The sequence below is a fragment of the Planococcus citri genome, chromosome 1 (assembly GCF_950023065.1).
Source record: "Planococcus citri chromosome 1, ihPlaCitr1.1, whole genome shotgun sequence".
Lineage (NCBI taxonomy): Eukaryota > Metazoa > Arthropoda > Insecta > Hemiptera > Pseudococcidae > Planococcus > Planococcus citri.
In genome coordinates this window covers 58,717,992-58,733,310 of record NC_088677.1, presented here as the reverse complement: position 1 = coordinate 58,733,310, position 15,319 = coordinate 58,717,992, and the positions used below count along the sequence as shown (strand labels likewise).

Below are 15,319 nucleotides of genomic sequence, written 5' to 3'. Positions count from 1 at the left end.
GGAGGTTTCTCCCCTCGATAGTCGAACCCTCGAACTGGTAGACAAACCCTGGCTCTATGTATTTTTCATTCACTCGCAGCTTCGTAGCACATGTTCACTCGTTGCACATGCATTTGTGTAGAAAAAAAAGTACCGAGAGGTCATTGACATTGACCAAAATCACAGTGTTACCACACTAGTCGAATTTTCGAACATCATTGTTCGGAGAAAAAAAATCACGTATCGTGCGAAAAACCGCGACAACTTTCTTCTAAAAAGTGTACATCGTTAACAACTATTATTAGTATGAATACGTCAATTAAAAGCGGCTAATTAACGAACCCATATTCATCGGCCAATAGTCGACTAAACAATATATTACAGATTGGTTTACCAAAAAAGTGAGAGAAAAAAAGAGAAAAGGTGTCGGTAACGTAATTCAATTTTTCCAAATCGAGTACAGAATTACTGAATGAAATAGCGACTGAGAGATGTATTAAAGATACACTATCGTATAGAGTATCTACATCTAGTATCTTGAATTTTTTTACTAGCTTTATGAATAAAGCAATTATTGAACAAAACGCCTCTTCGTAGTCGTATCATTTATTATGAGGCTGAGGCTTGTGTATATTACGCGAAAATCAAAAACATCCGGTAAACAAACCATTTTAATCGTATTTAATTCGATCATTCGTCTTGTTCCGTAACCATAAAGCTCATGTTTCGTTCGTTCGCATATCAAAGTTTAGCTGTACGATTTTGTGTTTACTAACTCTCGATATCGTGTTAGCGAATAAACCACACGATATCGATAAGAAATTGACTTGGTTGATTAACAACGATTGTAAAAAATAACCGAACTCGGTTTTTAAATCGTATTATAGACGAAACCTATGCGAAATTCATTGTAGTTTGTAATATTGACCTACGTACGACTAGGATTACTGATAACGTAAAACTCGTACTTTCATCGAGTACTCGATAGGTGGTTGTTTGCAAACACTTATTAGGTATAGTTACCTGATCAAGTAGAGAGCTCATGGTATGAATATCCTTAAATTTAAAGATGACTTGGACACATTGGTTTTGAAATTCGTACAGATATCTCGATTTGTAGATGTCAAGGTCCGCGATTATGTAACCACAACACGGCATTTTCACGTGAAACTAATTAAACAGTTCATTATTTTAAATTTCGCACTGCACATCAATAAACGATTATTTAATTATGTAATTTTATTACAATCATACGCGAAATACCACGATTAATAATCTAATTATATCAATTATTCACCAAAATCCGCGATAACCTTCATTGTTTATTTCCGTAATAAACTTTGAAAACACAGCAGCCATTTACAATGCAATGGAGGAACGAAATGGCCAGGTTTGTGATACGTTTAGTTCGTTAGGTGGTCGTGGCGCGCTAGTAGTGAAGCGAAAGTTTTTTTTTAATTTTAATTTTTTATTACAATACAATTGCCAGACTGCCAGTAGAAAGGTTTGGTCATAGGGGGAAAAAGGGCCTTAACAAAAAATGACGATGTTGGGAAAAGGCGTTTAAAGCTATATCTAACAGTTCACAGTTGAATTGAAACTTAAGTTTGAAACATAAAAAATATACTAAACTTTAGGTATGAAGTATTAGTATTTCGAATGTTTCAAATTCAAATTGTTTGATTACTTAAAACACGTTTTCCTAACATCGTCATTCTTTTTAAAGCCCCTTCTTTCACTGAACGCTTCGTCATTAACATTAATTCATTAAAGGACCACTGTAAATTGTAAACACGTAAGAAATTTGCCAAAATAGAATTTCATTTTTCGTGCAACGGTGCAAAACCATAAGATGATGACCACCTGTGCAACAAAAATCAGATGCTAAGCGAAATTCGATCATTAGCATCTACTTAATTTTTATTGTACAGTAATTCGCAGCCTCCTTATTGTCTTGTACGACAAATGGAAATCTACTTGGCAACTTTCAGAAGTTCGTGATTAGCACCATAGCCCTTCTTACAATTTTTTTCAACTTGGGAAATTTTTTCAGATTTTTGCTCTTTTCTGGAATTTATAAATTGGTTAAAAAATCACGAACTCACACTGCAGGAATTTTGCGGTAACCAACTTAAATGGTCAAGAGACAATTCTTAGTTACCTACTTACGTATATTTTTTTGATTCGAAACAAAAGATTATTAGTATCCAATTGTCATCCCAAATAACTCAGTTTGACTATTGACTATCCATGAATTTAAAAAACTTGAGATTTTTACACGTTTGACATTACTTTACTGAAACCAAACCATTAATTCTGTAACTACTCAAGAATTCTAGATGTACGATACTTTACGTTCGAAGTCTACATTACAGAGGAAGAAAGTTGTAATTTTATTATTTTCTTTCGAATTTAAAATCCTGCTTAATATTTTTTATTAATAGGTAATTGTCTTCAGAGCTATTTCCGAACTCTTCGACATTTTTTGAGGATATATGGTATGATATGGTTCTCCAGCTATGTCCAGTTTTTAAAGTTTTTAATACCAGTTCCTATGTTACATAAAATAATTTCCAAATTGAGCGATGTAAAAAAAAAATTATCAAATTTTTATTTTAAAAAGAAAAGTTGTACATTGTTATTTGTCGAGGCGAGAAACTTTTATAATTGAGAATAATATAGAGAGATAACAATTTTTTTTTCAATTCAATTTTTAAAAAATGTGCGAGTATCCATTTTTGAAAAAAAAAATTGTTTTTTCGTTCTTTTTTTGTTTGTTTTTTGTTTTAAATTTTTTGTAGTAAAAATGACATTTAAAAATTAGAGGAGGGAAGGGAAATAAGCCGAAGCCAAATCTGAGGCAAAAGGAAGAAAATTTCAACATCAATAACTACCTTTTTAAAAAGCGAAAATTTTTCATCATGTTACCTCAATAATCGTCATCAAATTCAAGTTGCTACAAAGCACTGATTTTTCGATTTTTTTCTCGAATTTTTCAACGAAAAGAGTGACTTTTCAACTCGTAAATCGTAACTTACGTATCTCTTGACTTTTTTCCTATTATTCCTTTTCCTGGAGTTGTATTTATGGGATATTGTGTAATATATTTCTGGTCGTTACCTTTATGAAATTATTAAAATTTACTACTAATTGGAGCATTCCAATACTTTATTTTCCCGGTACTTTTCAAGTATCCACTATCTACCTGCGTATTATAGGTAAACTTTTTCAAGAGAGATTTTTTCAATTTACTTTAAAAACTCGAAATGAAAATTTTCATTTTCCAATCCCTAATTTTTAATTACTTCAACTTCTGCCCACTGATGGTTGAAAAATTTAAACGATAAATTAGGCAGGAGTCCCTCGCAAAAAAATCCGGCTGGTTCAATATTATTTTAGAAATTGAGTACTTTAAAATCAAAAAATGAGTTTCTCAATTTCCAAAGTCAAATTGAAATGATGAATCAGAAACTGGATAATTTTGAAATTTTTTTTTATTCAAATGGACACAAAAATTTTATGAGCTAAAAATATTTTGAGAACAAAATAACATTTTGTTTTAAAGGCTGGCAAAAAAATAAACTTTAATCGAGAGTTTGAAATAAATTCTTTGCATAAATGAAAAAACATTAAATTGATTTTGCTTTCGACTTCGAAAATATTCTAAATACATAAAAATAAAATTTCAGATTCAGGAAAAATATCTCTAAATAATTATTCAACTTTTGAAAATCGTCTTATTAATTTGAGAAAATCCGGTAATTGCTCAAGGTAGATAATAGGTATCGAAGTTATTCACTCTCGTGCTTAGAGTTGCATACCTGTAACTTTGCAGGAATTTTTGATTTCTTAAAAGTACGTCTTGTTTGTAGTTTGCACTTTTTACAGTTCGTTTTTGTTGTTCAAATTGCATATCGAAAATTTACAAGGTAGCTTATGATTTTTCTAATCGAGTATGAATTTTAGCATCTGTTTTTCGAGTTGCCTATGAAATTTTTTGCAGGAGCGCATTTAACTACTTTCGATGAAAAAAACTCGTGTTTTTATTTTGATTGTTCATTTTTGTAAATTCATCATCGAATAAGACGGCAAAGCCAAGTTCATAATCGCTGAATTTAATTTTGGACTATTTGATAACAATTTTTTCGTAACTGGAAAATACCAAAATTTTTAGAAGGCCTGAGAGTGGCTCGAACCCATTTCTATTCGTAATTGATTTGAATTTTCAAAAATTAGCCAAAAATTAAAAAATTAAATTCAACGCCAGAAATTTGACCTAGTGGTACTACCTATATTTTTGGATACAGTTTAGATTACACCCGGGTTTCTCTTACCTAGTCATATCAGTCCTTTATTTAGTGTAGGTCAACTGTTTTTTTGTTTTGTTTTGTTTTTTTTTTTCATCTAAACTGAGCTTGAGAGACTTCTCTAAAATTATATCCTTCATGAGTGCAAATTATTATTTTTTTACACATTATTAACATCACTACATTTACCTATACGATTTTTAAAAAATGACAAAATTACCCATCGAGTAAACACAACTCCAATTATGGGATAAAAAGCGATAAAAACACACAATCACATAGTTTGAAATTGCACCAGTCTTTTAAAAAAAGGAACATTCCGTATAGTTAAATTTCTTTAAAGGAACCTAAGAAAATACAAGGTGGATTAAATAATCATCGGGCTTTTCCTATCTTGTGGTTTGTAGTTCACTCAAATATACTTGTAGATTTTTCTTGACAACATCAGCGATGTAATGTAGAAAAGGAGTCATATCTGCTTCTTGGCTCTCAGCTACGTATAAGGACGCGAAATATCTGGAAAAAAAACACGTATAAATTATCAAGGTCTCAATTCTTCTGCTTCGCGATTTATTACGCTTACTTTTGTTTCTCGCGAAACGGAAATACGATCCATGGGTACGAATCGTCTTTGGATTTTAAATATTGGCTGAATATCAATCGGCTCAACCGGCCGTTGCCGTCCGGGAACGGGTGGTACATTAACATCATCAGTTTGATTATAGATGCAGCGGCTAATTCGTGAATATCATCGGAGTCAGCATCGTATAAAGCTTTTCCAGTCATATCAAGAATCTCTAAGGATTCTGAAATTTCGCTAACTGGCGTAGTTGTCATTGTCTTGTAATATACGCCAAGTATGACATTGTCAGCCGATTTTATTTCTCCTCTAGGTTCATTTTCTGGCATTAGAGATCGGTGTAATTTACAAAGCGTTTTCACAGACAACGAAAACCTGAAATAAATTGAAAAATCAACTTGTACCGATTTATCAAAATTATTAATAAAAGTTTAGGCGTGTATGGTAAACTACTCACTCTGAATTAGCAGCATCCGCAGACGTTTTTATGATCCCTGAAATCTCGCTTGCTGTCTGCTGGTTTTTTTTAGATTCGATAAGGGATGAATGAATTGAATACTGAAAAAAATCGAATATTTTTCCGAGTATATAAAAATTTCAAGTTATTTTGATGTATTAAGAATTTGCAATATGAAAATAATTCACCTTCGCTAGATTAATTTCATCAATTTGCTCGAGTTTTTCTTTTAATTTGGAGTTGAGCATTTGCTTTTTAATTTTTCGCACTTCGTTTTTTAAAATAGTGATTTCTTTTAGTTTCTTGATAACTACAAATTAATGAGAATAGGTAATTTAAAGCTATAAAAAAATAAATGAAAACTAAAAATTAATGAGTATAATAAAAATATGCACTTACTGCATATGCATGGGAGAAACTTCTCAATTGTGCAAATGTTGCAAAGATGCAGTTTGTCCATTCGCATCAAATCTTTAATTCCTATAAAAATATAAAATGATGAAGTAGGTTTATGTAGATATGCAATCATAAAAAAAATAAAGTAATATTTTTCCAACAGTTTTGAGTTGACCTATTTTTTAGTCAAGTTAAATAATGTAGGTATGCAATAATAAAATTACCAAAACGAGTTAACTGGATTCCAGGGAAAATGTTTTCAAACGATGCTAGCTGCTTTAATACTAGAGCAGTGATTTCTTCGTTGACGAAAACGACTGTAGCTATGCCCATATGCTCTCCAGATTTTTTTATCATCAAACGAAATTCGTAAATTTGACCAATTCTTTCAAAATGCGTAATTAGCGCATCTTCGCAAACATTTTGGGGGATACCTCTAAAGGTGACCTAAAACACGTAATCGGGTAAATTTTACACACGCAATTATCTTTATGAATAGTGAAAAATTTTAATCCCACCTTACAACTTTCTCCGGGCGATTCTCCATTCCAGTTTGGTGGAGGTCCGTATTGCTTGTATGACGATGTTAAAAAAAAAGAATATCTCGTTCTTTCGAGAATTTTCTACGCAAAAGAGAACAAGACAATAAAGGGTACAATATACTAATTTACAATGATTTCTGCACAACTTTAAGTACGCACTCACCAACATATTTCTATACGCCGGATTCACGTATGAAATCAGACTTGAATCGACTTCATCGTCTTGTTCGGAGATAGTTTTATAGATCAGTTCACCTATAGACAATATTGAAATTGAATTTGCCATCAGGTATATGATAAAGTAAACCAGTTATCATTTTATAGAAAATTTACCAGGTGTTAATTTTGCTAAAGCAGTAGCATAACTCTGCTTCAGTAGATTTTCCAGACTTAATCCATCCTTGTTTATCAAATCAATATATACGATATTCGAAGATGAAATATCCTTAACACTCATCGAGAGATTGTCACAGTCAATGAAATCCCAAAAAGTATCGATGACTTTTTGATGAGTTACGATGGCTGGATCGATATTCAGAGCACATTCGGTGGCCAGAGCCGGAACATTCATAACGGAATCATTTCCTGGAAAATGAATTTTACTCCAGTGGACCTGTTAAACAACCCAATTTGTATTTACCTATGTACGTTCCAATTAAACAAAGTACCAAAAAAAAAAAAAACGACACTTACAAGATAATCCTGACCGAAATCTACGTAGAAAACACGAATGCGACCTTCTACATCAGCTTCTTCGATCACTAATCCTCGATAAAATCTATCGTCTTCATAAGGAGCATAGACTGCGGTATTCTTGACAACAAATCGGCGAGCTAAATCACTGCTTTTTTCAATATGCAGGATGTTTTTCTCGACTGATTTCATAACTTCTTCCAATATGTGATGATTTTTTTTCAATTGTATCAGCATTTTAAGAGGCGACTCGGCGTACGGAATATTTACGTCAATCATTTGATTTCTGTAAAAAGAAAAAAAATGAAATTTTGAACGAAGCGCAACGAATTGGAATTCAAAATCTTATCTCGTCCGGTATAATACGTAAAAAATATACTAGAAATTTTGTAATTGTATTTTTGGAACTTACCTTTCGAAAGACATATGTTTGTATTCGGCCGATTTCATAATTTTTAAGAGATCGCGTACTTTAGATTTCACATTGACGCATTCAAATAATTCGCAACGCTGCTGCATTTCCAGTGGTTCAATTACTCTTAATTTTAAGGTATCTCCTTGTGAGATTAATTTTGTAAATATACTGTGGGCTTCGCTGGTCAAAGGAGTATGATCACTATTAGAGTCTGCTAAAGAAAACCGATACGCCATAGTTGGCTGCGGCAGAAATCTAAAATATCGAAAACATATGATTAAAATCAAAAACTCGTCACACAAAATAATATAGTAAAACGAGTTGAGAGATTTACTCGATCGGTAGTGTATAAACCTCATTGAAAAGAACTATTTCTGAACCTCCGAAGTCTACATAGTATAACGCTACTCCTTCTGGTAACACATTAGAAACTACCGCACGACGAAGCTTTCCATCTTGAGCACATCTACCCAAACATACAGCTCCTGATTTTATTTCATTAGTAAACAGTGTTGGACTGATTTTATTGATTTTCGCCATGAACTCGGGTAAATGAACGTCGACACATTTCTATAACACAAGAATACAATAATAACGTATCAGAAATACCTACATACTTATTTTTAAGTAAATTGAATGAATGTGTTTACTGTTTACGTACCTTCAACTGAACGCTGAACTCGCTCATTCCATTTATAACATGGGAAATAATTACATCGTGAATCGAATCAACCGGTAATGTACTAGAATACGTATAACTCAAAGCTAGATCAACAGGTTGAATATACTGCATAGATGTTTGATTTTGGCTATTCGAACATGTACTAAGATCACAATGATCGTAGATCAAGCGACATAGCAGATCGTCGGCAATGACGTTAGCTAATCCATGTTGGATTAATGATGTACAAAATCCAACTTCGATGATTCGTCTATTACAAATAATTCCGGTGAAACTGATTCCTATTCCAGCGCAATCTTCCAATAACGTATTCGCCAATTTTAATTCTTCATCGTTCCATTGTTTACTAGCGATTACTCCATTCAAAATATAATCTTCGGCGAAGCCCTTATTACTCGAAAAAGAATCTATTATAACGTCTGCGAGACGTACATCGCTCACATTTACAGAGGTTATTACGCCCAAATCTATGAAAAATACAGTAACCTCCTTGCTGGTCTCACAATTATTATCGAATTTTTTTACTTCCGCACGATAAAATTGGTTGTCGTAAACCGCTAAAACTAATTTCCCCGGTTTCAATTCTGATGATGAACTGCAGAGTGGATCTACATCTTTGGACAGTTTCGGAACGAATTTATTGATCACGTCGTGTAAGAAATCAGCCTTATCTTTTTCAACTACACCCCATACTTTGATGAATAAGCTGTCGCCGTAAGTGGTGATATGAGTCAATTTTTGCGGTGGTAGGACGGACGCTGCTGACGAGTCTGGATGCGAAGACATGGTACGATTGTTCTAAAATAATATTACATCACATTAATGATAAATTAAACGTGAATTTCAACGAATATCTAATCCTTTGAGGACAGAGTACATACTCAAAGATCTGATCGTAGATACGGATTTAAACGGGATCGGACACTTACTTTTACTTAGAATGTACAGGAGAAACTCAAATTAGGAACCAATTACCATTTTTAAAAGTTTTAATGAGAACGGAATAAGTTACACGAAACGAAGTAGATAGTCATATTGGTACTGGCTATTTTAAAAGACTGACAACCTAACCCTAAGGAACACAGAAAAGTGGAGTGAATGGTGACGAAAATAACGGGAATGGAGGCAATGGAGGGTGGTTTTTAGGCTATAAAAAAAAGGTTCCGAGAAGAGAAAGCGTGGGTATGAGACTATGAGTTTTGGATTATACTATACTAATGTAGGACACATCAAAAATTACTAAAATACCTACATTTTCTCGAGCATACATTTACAAATATGAGTAAAAATACGAATCAAATCTAACATTAATCAACCAATCACAAATCGTGTAGACCACGTGCATTGATTTTAATGACCACGTGTTTTTCTGGAGGTGAAGGCTGTGATTGGTTGGTTGTCGGGAGGTGAAGTGATTGCGTTTTTCATTTAGTCAAGAACACTTACGTTACGTGTATTTGTTAATAAATAGATAATTTCTTTTACTGTGACAAATATGAAATAATTTCAAGTCAAATTACTCAAGTTCCTCAAATTTCAGGAATCGACGCCCTGGCTTGTTGACCGAAAAAAAATTATTTCCGGTTAAGGTTACGGTTAAGGTTATTCATTTTTTAAAGTTACGGTCAAGGTTTGGGTTATGGTTATTCTTATTGGTGGCCATTTTTTTCGGTTAACCCGGCCCCCTCGACATGAAAAAATGCCATCGACCATCGACTAATTAATTTTCCAGTGCCAGAACAAAATATGGTATGGCATTGGCATTGCGGTATCCAGAGGGGGTGCGTAACGTAAAGTATACACCATTAATTTCTCATGTTGAGCATTTTGCCTACTATTTTATTTCAAGGGGCAAACATTTTAGAAAAAAATTGGTATTTTCCACATTTATTGATATTTTATTTTTTTTAAGTTGAAGTTAGGTGGAATCATTTTGACTTTGACTCCTCACTGACAATTGTGTATCCATGTCCAACTTGCTCATGCACAGCAATTTGCCTATCCTTTTGATTTAAGGGGCAAAAAATTTCAAGCTTCTGGTCTGTACAAAAATTGCTCAAAAATTTCTGTCCCTTAAAATAAAAAAGTAGGCAACCTTCTGAACACGGCAAATGAACGGCAGAACATACACGCATATGTACCAGGAGTCGTTACTACCTTATCACTCGTTCCTGCGGAGCAAACGCATGAAGAAACCGGTTAGGGTGACGGGCAAGGTTAAGGATACAGTTTTTGATGGTGATTTTTCTAGTTGAGGTTGACCGTTGAGGCGTTAAAATTCTGGTTAATGGCTAAAATTACAGTTGAAAATTTGAAAATTTCTAAAACTTTTCTCTGAGTTTGAAATTTTGAAGTTTGAAAATTGAAAAACTGGTAAGTAACATTATTTTTAAATTTAAAATTTAACAATTTTTTCAAGAAATAATTCTTTATTATCTCTTATCATTAAAATATCATTTAAGATCAAGCTGTAATGGTTTAATGACTATATACCTACCATACAAATTTCTATCAGTGATGAATTCTTTATCTGAAATTTTTTACGAGATTTTTTTTCATTTAATCAGTTAGTTATGCATTGATTAACATATTTAATCAACGAAACGAAGGAACGTTCAAAATCAAAACTGCCTCACAAAGATTTGAATGTAATGTAGATTAATTTGAAGTATAGGTACTCGATAGTTGGGACCAATCCAAAATGTAAGTAAATACCTATAATTTGTTAATAAATTGATCAAAAATACCAAAATCCTTAAAAAATGACCAAAATTTGAAAATCCTTTGCTCAGCTCCCCTACCTGTTCGCTCGAAAGCTCAAAAGTTTAAGAAGGATGCCAGTATTCTGTACAAGTATGCGTACTCAAAACCATCTTTCCTCCTTCGTATCAAAAATCACTCTAATTTTAGAGCTTTTGGTTCAGCTACTTGATCATACATACTAGTGCATCCATAGACCTCAAAATTTTTCGGTGTCGTTTTCCACTCGAAGTAAGACTTCTTCAACAATTGTGTTTTTTCACACTATAGATGTAGGTATAGGTACCTATCTTATAATGGGCTACCAATAACATTATTTTCTCAGAATTTACAGGTACTTAGTTGTACAGAATTTCACTTAATTTCACTTTCAAAGATTTTTGGGTTCAACCCCCCCCCCCCCGTCCCTCCACTAGAGGTTGGAACAGAACCCTGTTTTATAGTTCACTTGATGGAAATGTTTCGTATTGAAAATTTGATCTCAGGTATTGTTTTCGTATGTAAAGTTGAATACAAAGTGGAAACGAAAATATGATACGGGGTCAGGGATCCACGAAGAAGGGGTAGGTACCCCGTTCAATGTTGTTCACACTCTACTGAAGATTCTCACGACTACAGTAACAGTACACTTACTTCAATACTGCAATACAAACGCAAAAATGTACCATTTTTATTTTTTCTTACACAGGATTGCAGTGTTCCAAATCCTAATAGAAATTTCACACCTACAAAATTTTTTATGGATCCATCGCATAATTTTAATGACTTTGAAGGCACTTTGCTTTACCAAGAGTGACTCTGGTAAAAAAAAATACCTATGGTTTCAAAATACCATTTTTTTTTACTTGGAGATTGATCGGCGAATGTCAACGGATTAGTTGTCCCTGTGGCTGGGCCAAAACCTTCAATATGGGAATGACAGCCTCCTTTTTTGATATACCACATGGCACATACCTATATTATGAAAATGGCTCAAGAAAGAAAACCATGAGAAATATCTAAAGTGGAAAGTGCAATGGAGGAGATGGGATGCCATCCACGACAATATTCATTTCCTTTCGTAACAGTGGCGATAATACCTACCTACATGTAAGTGAAATCACTTATCAAGAATTTTGCTGAACAAAAGCGAATTAATCAAGTGATATAGAAAAACATTTTCATCTAAGCACTGTGAAAAATATGTAGATCCAGAAATGTATTATGAACCTTTTAAATAGTACCCCAAAAAAGCTTGCTTCTAGACCTTGATAAGTACATTGGAATGCAGCATAGGAGTATTAGTTTACCTATTATCAACCTATTTCGAAGAACACGCTGTGGTATAACAGATGAATTTGATTACCAACTAAACCGAATGATATGCACCTATATGATGAAGATTTTAACCGTACTGGCGAACTACAGAATTTTGAATTTTTGACTTTGTTCACTGAGACATTTAAAGGTACGACACATACCAGAATATATATTCAACTGGTGTGCTACAATTTTCCAGAGTTGGAATATCATCAGGATAGCAGTTTGTGAAGATAGCAGGGCATTAAAACCACGATACCTATAGCTCACATTTTGAATGTACTGAGTGAGGCAAACGTTCAAACACTACGGTACTTAAAAAAATAAAAGTAACAAAAAAATTCAAGATATATAAACCGAAAACATAACGATTTTTTTTTTTCGTTTTTCAACATTGAGAAAAACGTAACGAAAAAATTTTAATTTGCTACCTATTCTTTGGCTTTGTCTACCTTAGATTTTTCCTTCAATTTAATATACTTACTTAATTGTTTTGTTAGGTACTTAACTAATTTATTTATCAAGTGAATTTTTATGCATAATTATTCGCCTATGCAGATGTTTAAAACAAAATACATCATTGATAAAAGGACAATATTTTCTTTATTTCGGTTTAAAATAAATTTAGAGGTTCTCGAGATGATGAATTTTTAGGAAAAATTTTTCTGGGAAAGTATTTGCTTCTCATCCATTAATCATCGTCTACAACATGAGATGAATTTCGAGAAAAAAATCTCATTTTTTGCAGAGTCTGCCTTGCAGTCAAACAACATACCTATTCCAATTAATTTTGGTAGTGAAAATTCAATTTTGAGACTACATAATTATACCTAATACCTATAAGTACGTACCTAGGTTGTTCATTATTTTGAAAAAATTAACTTACAGCGTGATTAGGGGTGTTCGAGCGCTCTACAGAACGCTGCAGAATTTACAGAAAACGTGAAAAATTTGGGTTTTTGAGCGCTCATGAAAGACTATAAAATATAAACTATAGACTGCTGTAATGCAATTTTACAAAAAACTGTAAAAAAAATTCAACGTTTTCTGTAATTGCTGCAGGTTTCTGTAACTTGCTGGAGAGCGCTCAAACACCCCTATTGTTTTAAAAAGCGTTTTCTCCTTTATTTTTCTCTTGTCGCATTTTTTTTTCTTTCAAAAACAGTAAAAAAAAATTTTTAATTGTAAATATTAACATAGGTGAATTTTAAATTAACCCCTCATCATGTTAGAAACAAGAAAATTGAAAATTTAAATTCACTATCCTGTATTTGGTTAATTTCAACTTAATTTCATAATTTGACTTTGATAATAGCATACCTAAACATATTAATAATATGCCAACGATTTTTGAGTTACTTCCCTCGCTGTTATCTCAAAAAATTTTCCAACTAGAGAAAATGAAAACTCGATCACTAAACATTATCAATACGTAGACGAAAAAAATGCGAACATTCGAATGTTTTTATACTTTCAATAACGACTAAAAATTCACACAGTTTTCCTCAAACTTGAACTTAAATTTTTACAAAATGAATTTTGTGAATTTTTTTATTGAAATTTTGAAGTAAAAACAAGATGCTCGCATTTGATTTGAATACAAGGGTCTAATTTATTCTATGTCATCAAACGTGTAGGTACATATTGCTCATTTTTAAAACAAGATGGAAGTGACAGAGATCATAATTTTAGGAGCTGAAATTCATTTTTCGATTTTTGGCGAATTTTTGGCAGTAGGTAATTCAAATTTAGGCAAAAATTGAAAAAAATCAAAATTTCAGCAAATTGTCCTGGAAATCTGGAATTTTTATTATATACTATTTTGGGCCTCTCGAGTCGATTGGTGAAGGTTTCGAACCATCCTGGAGCCTCCATGAGGATTTTCGATTTCTCCAGTTTTAGAAGAAAAAAAAACAAAAACACAATGTAAATAGAGTGAAAATGAAAATCAGCACCTATAAACTTGGGTTAACCATTATTGCGACCCTTTCGATCGATTTAGGCGCGTATTATCAAAATATTTTTGTGCGCGGGTTCCAATTCATAAATTTCTCCAGCGATTAATTTTGAAAAAAAAAAAATCATCATTTGCATACACGTGAACAAAGAAAGCTGAAATTTGGTTTGTATCTATTTTTGACCTGTCCAGTCGATTGGTGACGATTTCGAACCGTTCTGGAACCTCCACCGAAACCCTTTGATTATTGTACTTTCTTAAAAGATTTGGAGACACCCCCTTTTTTCAAATACCCTATTCATTGGCTTTAGAATAGCCATCGAAATCGAAAAATCATCCGATTTGTTAGGTATCTGTTATTTTGCAGGGATTTTTGATTTCTTGAATGTACGTTTTGTACCTTTACAACTCGTTTTTGTTGTTCAAATTGCATATTGAAAATTTTTAAGATAGCTTATGATTTTTTTTAATGAAATAGGTATCGATTTTAGCATCTGTTTTTCGAGTTATCCATGAAATGTTTTCGCAGAAACGCATACCTCGAATTTTGATTACGATAGTTTATTAAAATTCATCATCGAGTAAGACGACAAATCCAAATTCATAAGCGCTGAATTCGATGTTGGACCTTTTTATAGCTATTTTTTGTAACAGGAAAATACTGAAATTCGCAGAAGGCCTCATTATGGCTCGAACCCATTTTCTAATCTTAATTGATTTGAATTTTCGAAAATTGACCAAAAATCGAAAAATTAAATTCAGCATCAGAAATTTGGCTTGGTGGTGTATTTTTGGATGCAGTTTGGATTTTCCTCCCGTCAGACGCAGGTATTTTTCGAAATTTTAAAGAGACCTTTATTTAGTGTAGGTAGGTAAATTATTGTTATTTTTTTTTAGACTGAGCTTGAGAGACTTCCTTAAGTAAGACCATATATTCTATTTGATGTAAATTATTTTTTTCAATTTTATGCAAATATTCACATTACAAAATATTTTTTTATAAAAAAAAAATTTTTAAAAACGAATCCGAATTTTCAAAATTTTTTAAAAATGAATATCTGCAGCAAAAATTTTAATATGGTGGTAATTTCTAAGCACGTTCTTTTAATTTTTTTTCTTCTGTCATTTAGTAGGTGCACCGGCCTTGTAAGCAACCATCGAATTCTGACCACATTTCAAAATGCTTCACATTATTTAACCTGAAAAAAATCGCAACAGAGACCACAAAATAGTAAAAAAAATGAAACATAAA

At 32.6% G+C, this 15,319-nt stretch overlaps 2 protein-coding genes across 3 annotated transcripts in view; both read right to left on the bottom strand.

Annotated features, from left to right (window-relative positions):
* Positions 1 to 1,309, bottom strand: part of LOC135833124 (myb-like protein AA) — a 342,443-nt gene extending 341,134 nt beyond the window's left edge. Inside the window, exon 1 of the mRNA XM_065346769.1 lies at positions 1,003 to 1,309. The gene's annotated coding sequence lies outside the window, so the exon portion shown is untranslated. The remainder of the gene's footprint in view (positions 1 to 1,002) is intronic.
* A 3,104-nt stretch (positions 1,310 to 4,413) lies between these two features.
* LOC135833123 (uncharacterized) lies at positions 4,414 to 9,338 on the bottom strand. 2 transcript variants are annotated; one of them, XM_065346758.1, is made up of 14 exons: positions 8,933 to 9,338; positions 8,031 to 8,849; positions 7,704 to 7,939; positions 7,367 to 7,624; positions 6,955 to 7,240; positions 6,595 to 6,874; positions 6,425 to 6,516; positions 6,238 to 6,342; positions 5,944 to 6,166; positions 5,723 to 5,803; positions 5,512 to 5,633; positions 5,324 to 5,424; positions 4,870 to 5,241; positions 4,414 to 4,802 (listed from the first exon to the last, which is right to left on the bottom strand). In XM_065346758.1, the coding sequence occupies exons 2-14, from the start codon at positions 8,835 to 8,837 to the stop codon at positions 4,676 to 4,678; spliced, it is 3,090 nt and encodes a 1,029-aa protein (XP_065202830.1). In that variant the 5' UTR covers positions 8,838 to 8,849; positions 8,933 to 9,338; the 3' UTR covers positions 4,414 to 4,675. The 2 variants fall into 2 exon arrangements, with proteins under 2 accessions (XP_065202830.1, XP_065202829.1); XM_065346757.1 differs by having other exon boundaries at positions 8,981 to 9,338.
* Between the last annotated feature and the right edge of the window lie 5,981 nt (positions 9,339 to 15,319).

Bases quoted from the DNA above. Each gene is read 5' to 3' on its own strand.
- LOC135833123 (XM_065346758.1), bottom strand. From the start codon at position 8,837: ATGTCTTCGCATCCAGACTCGTCAGCAGCGTCCGTCCTACCACCGCAA. The intron at 5,804-5,943 runs GTAATTTTATTA...ATATTTTTATAG, and splicing joins AATCCAGTTAACTCGTTTTG to GAATTAAAGATTTGATGCGA. The intron at 5,242-5,323 runs GTGAGTAGTTTA...AATTTATTTCAG, and splicing joins GCGGATGCTGCTAATTCAGA to GTTTTCGTTGTCTGTGAAAA.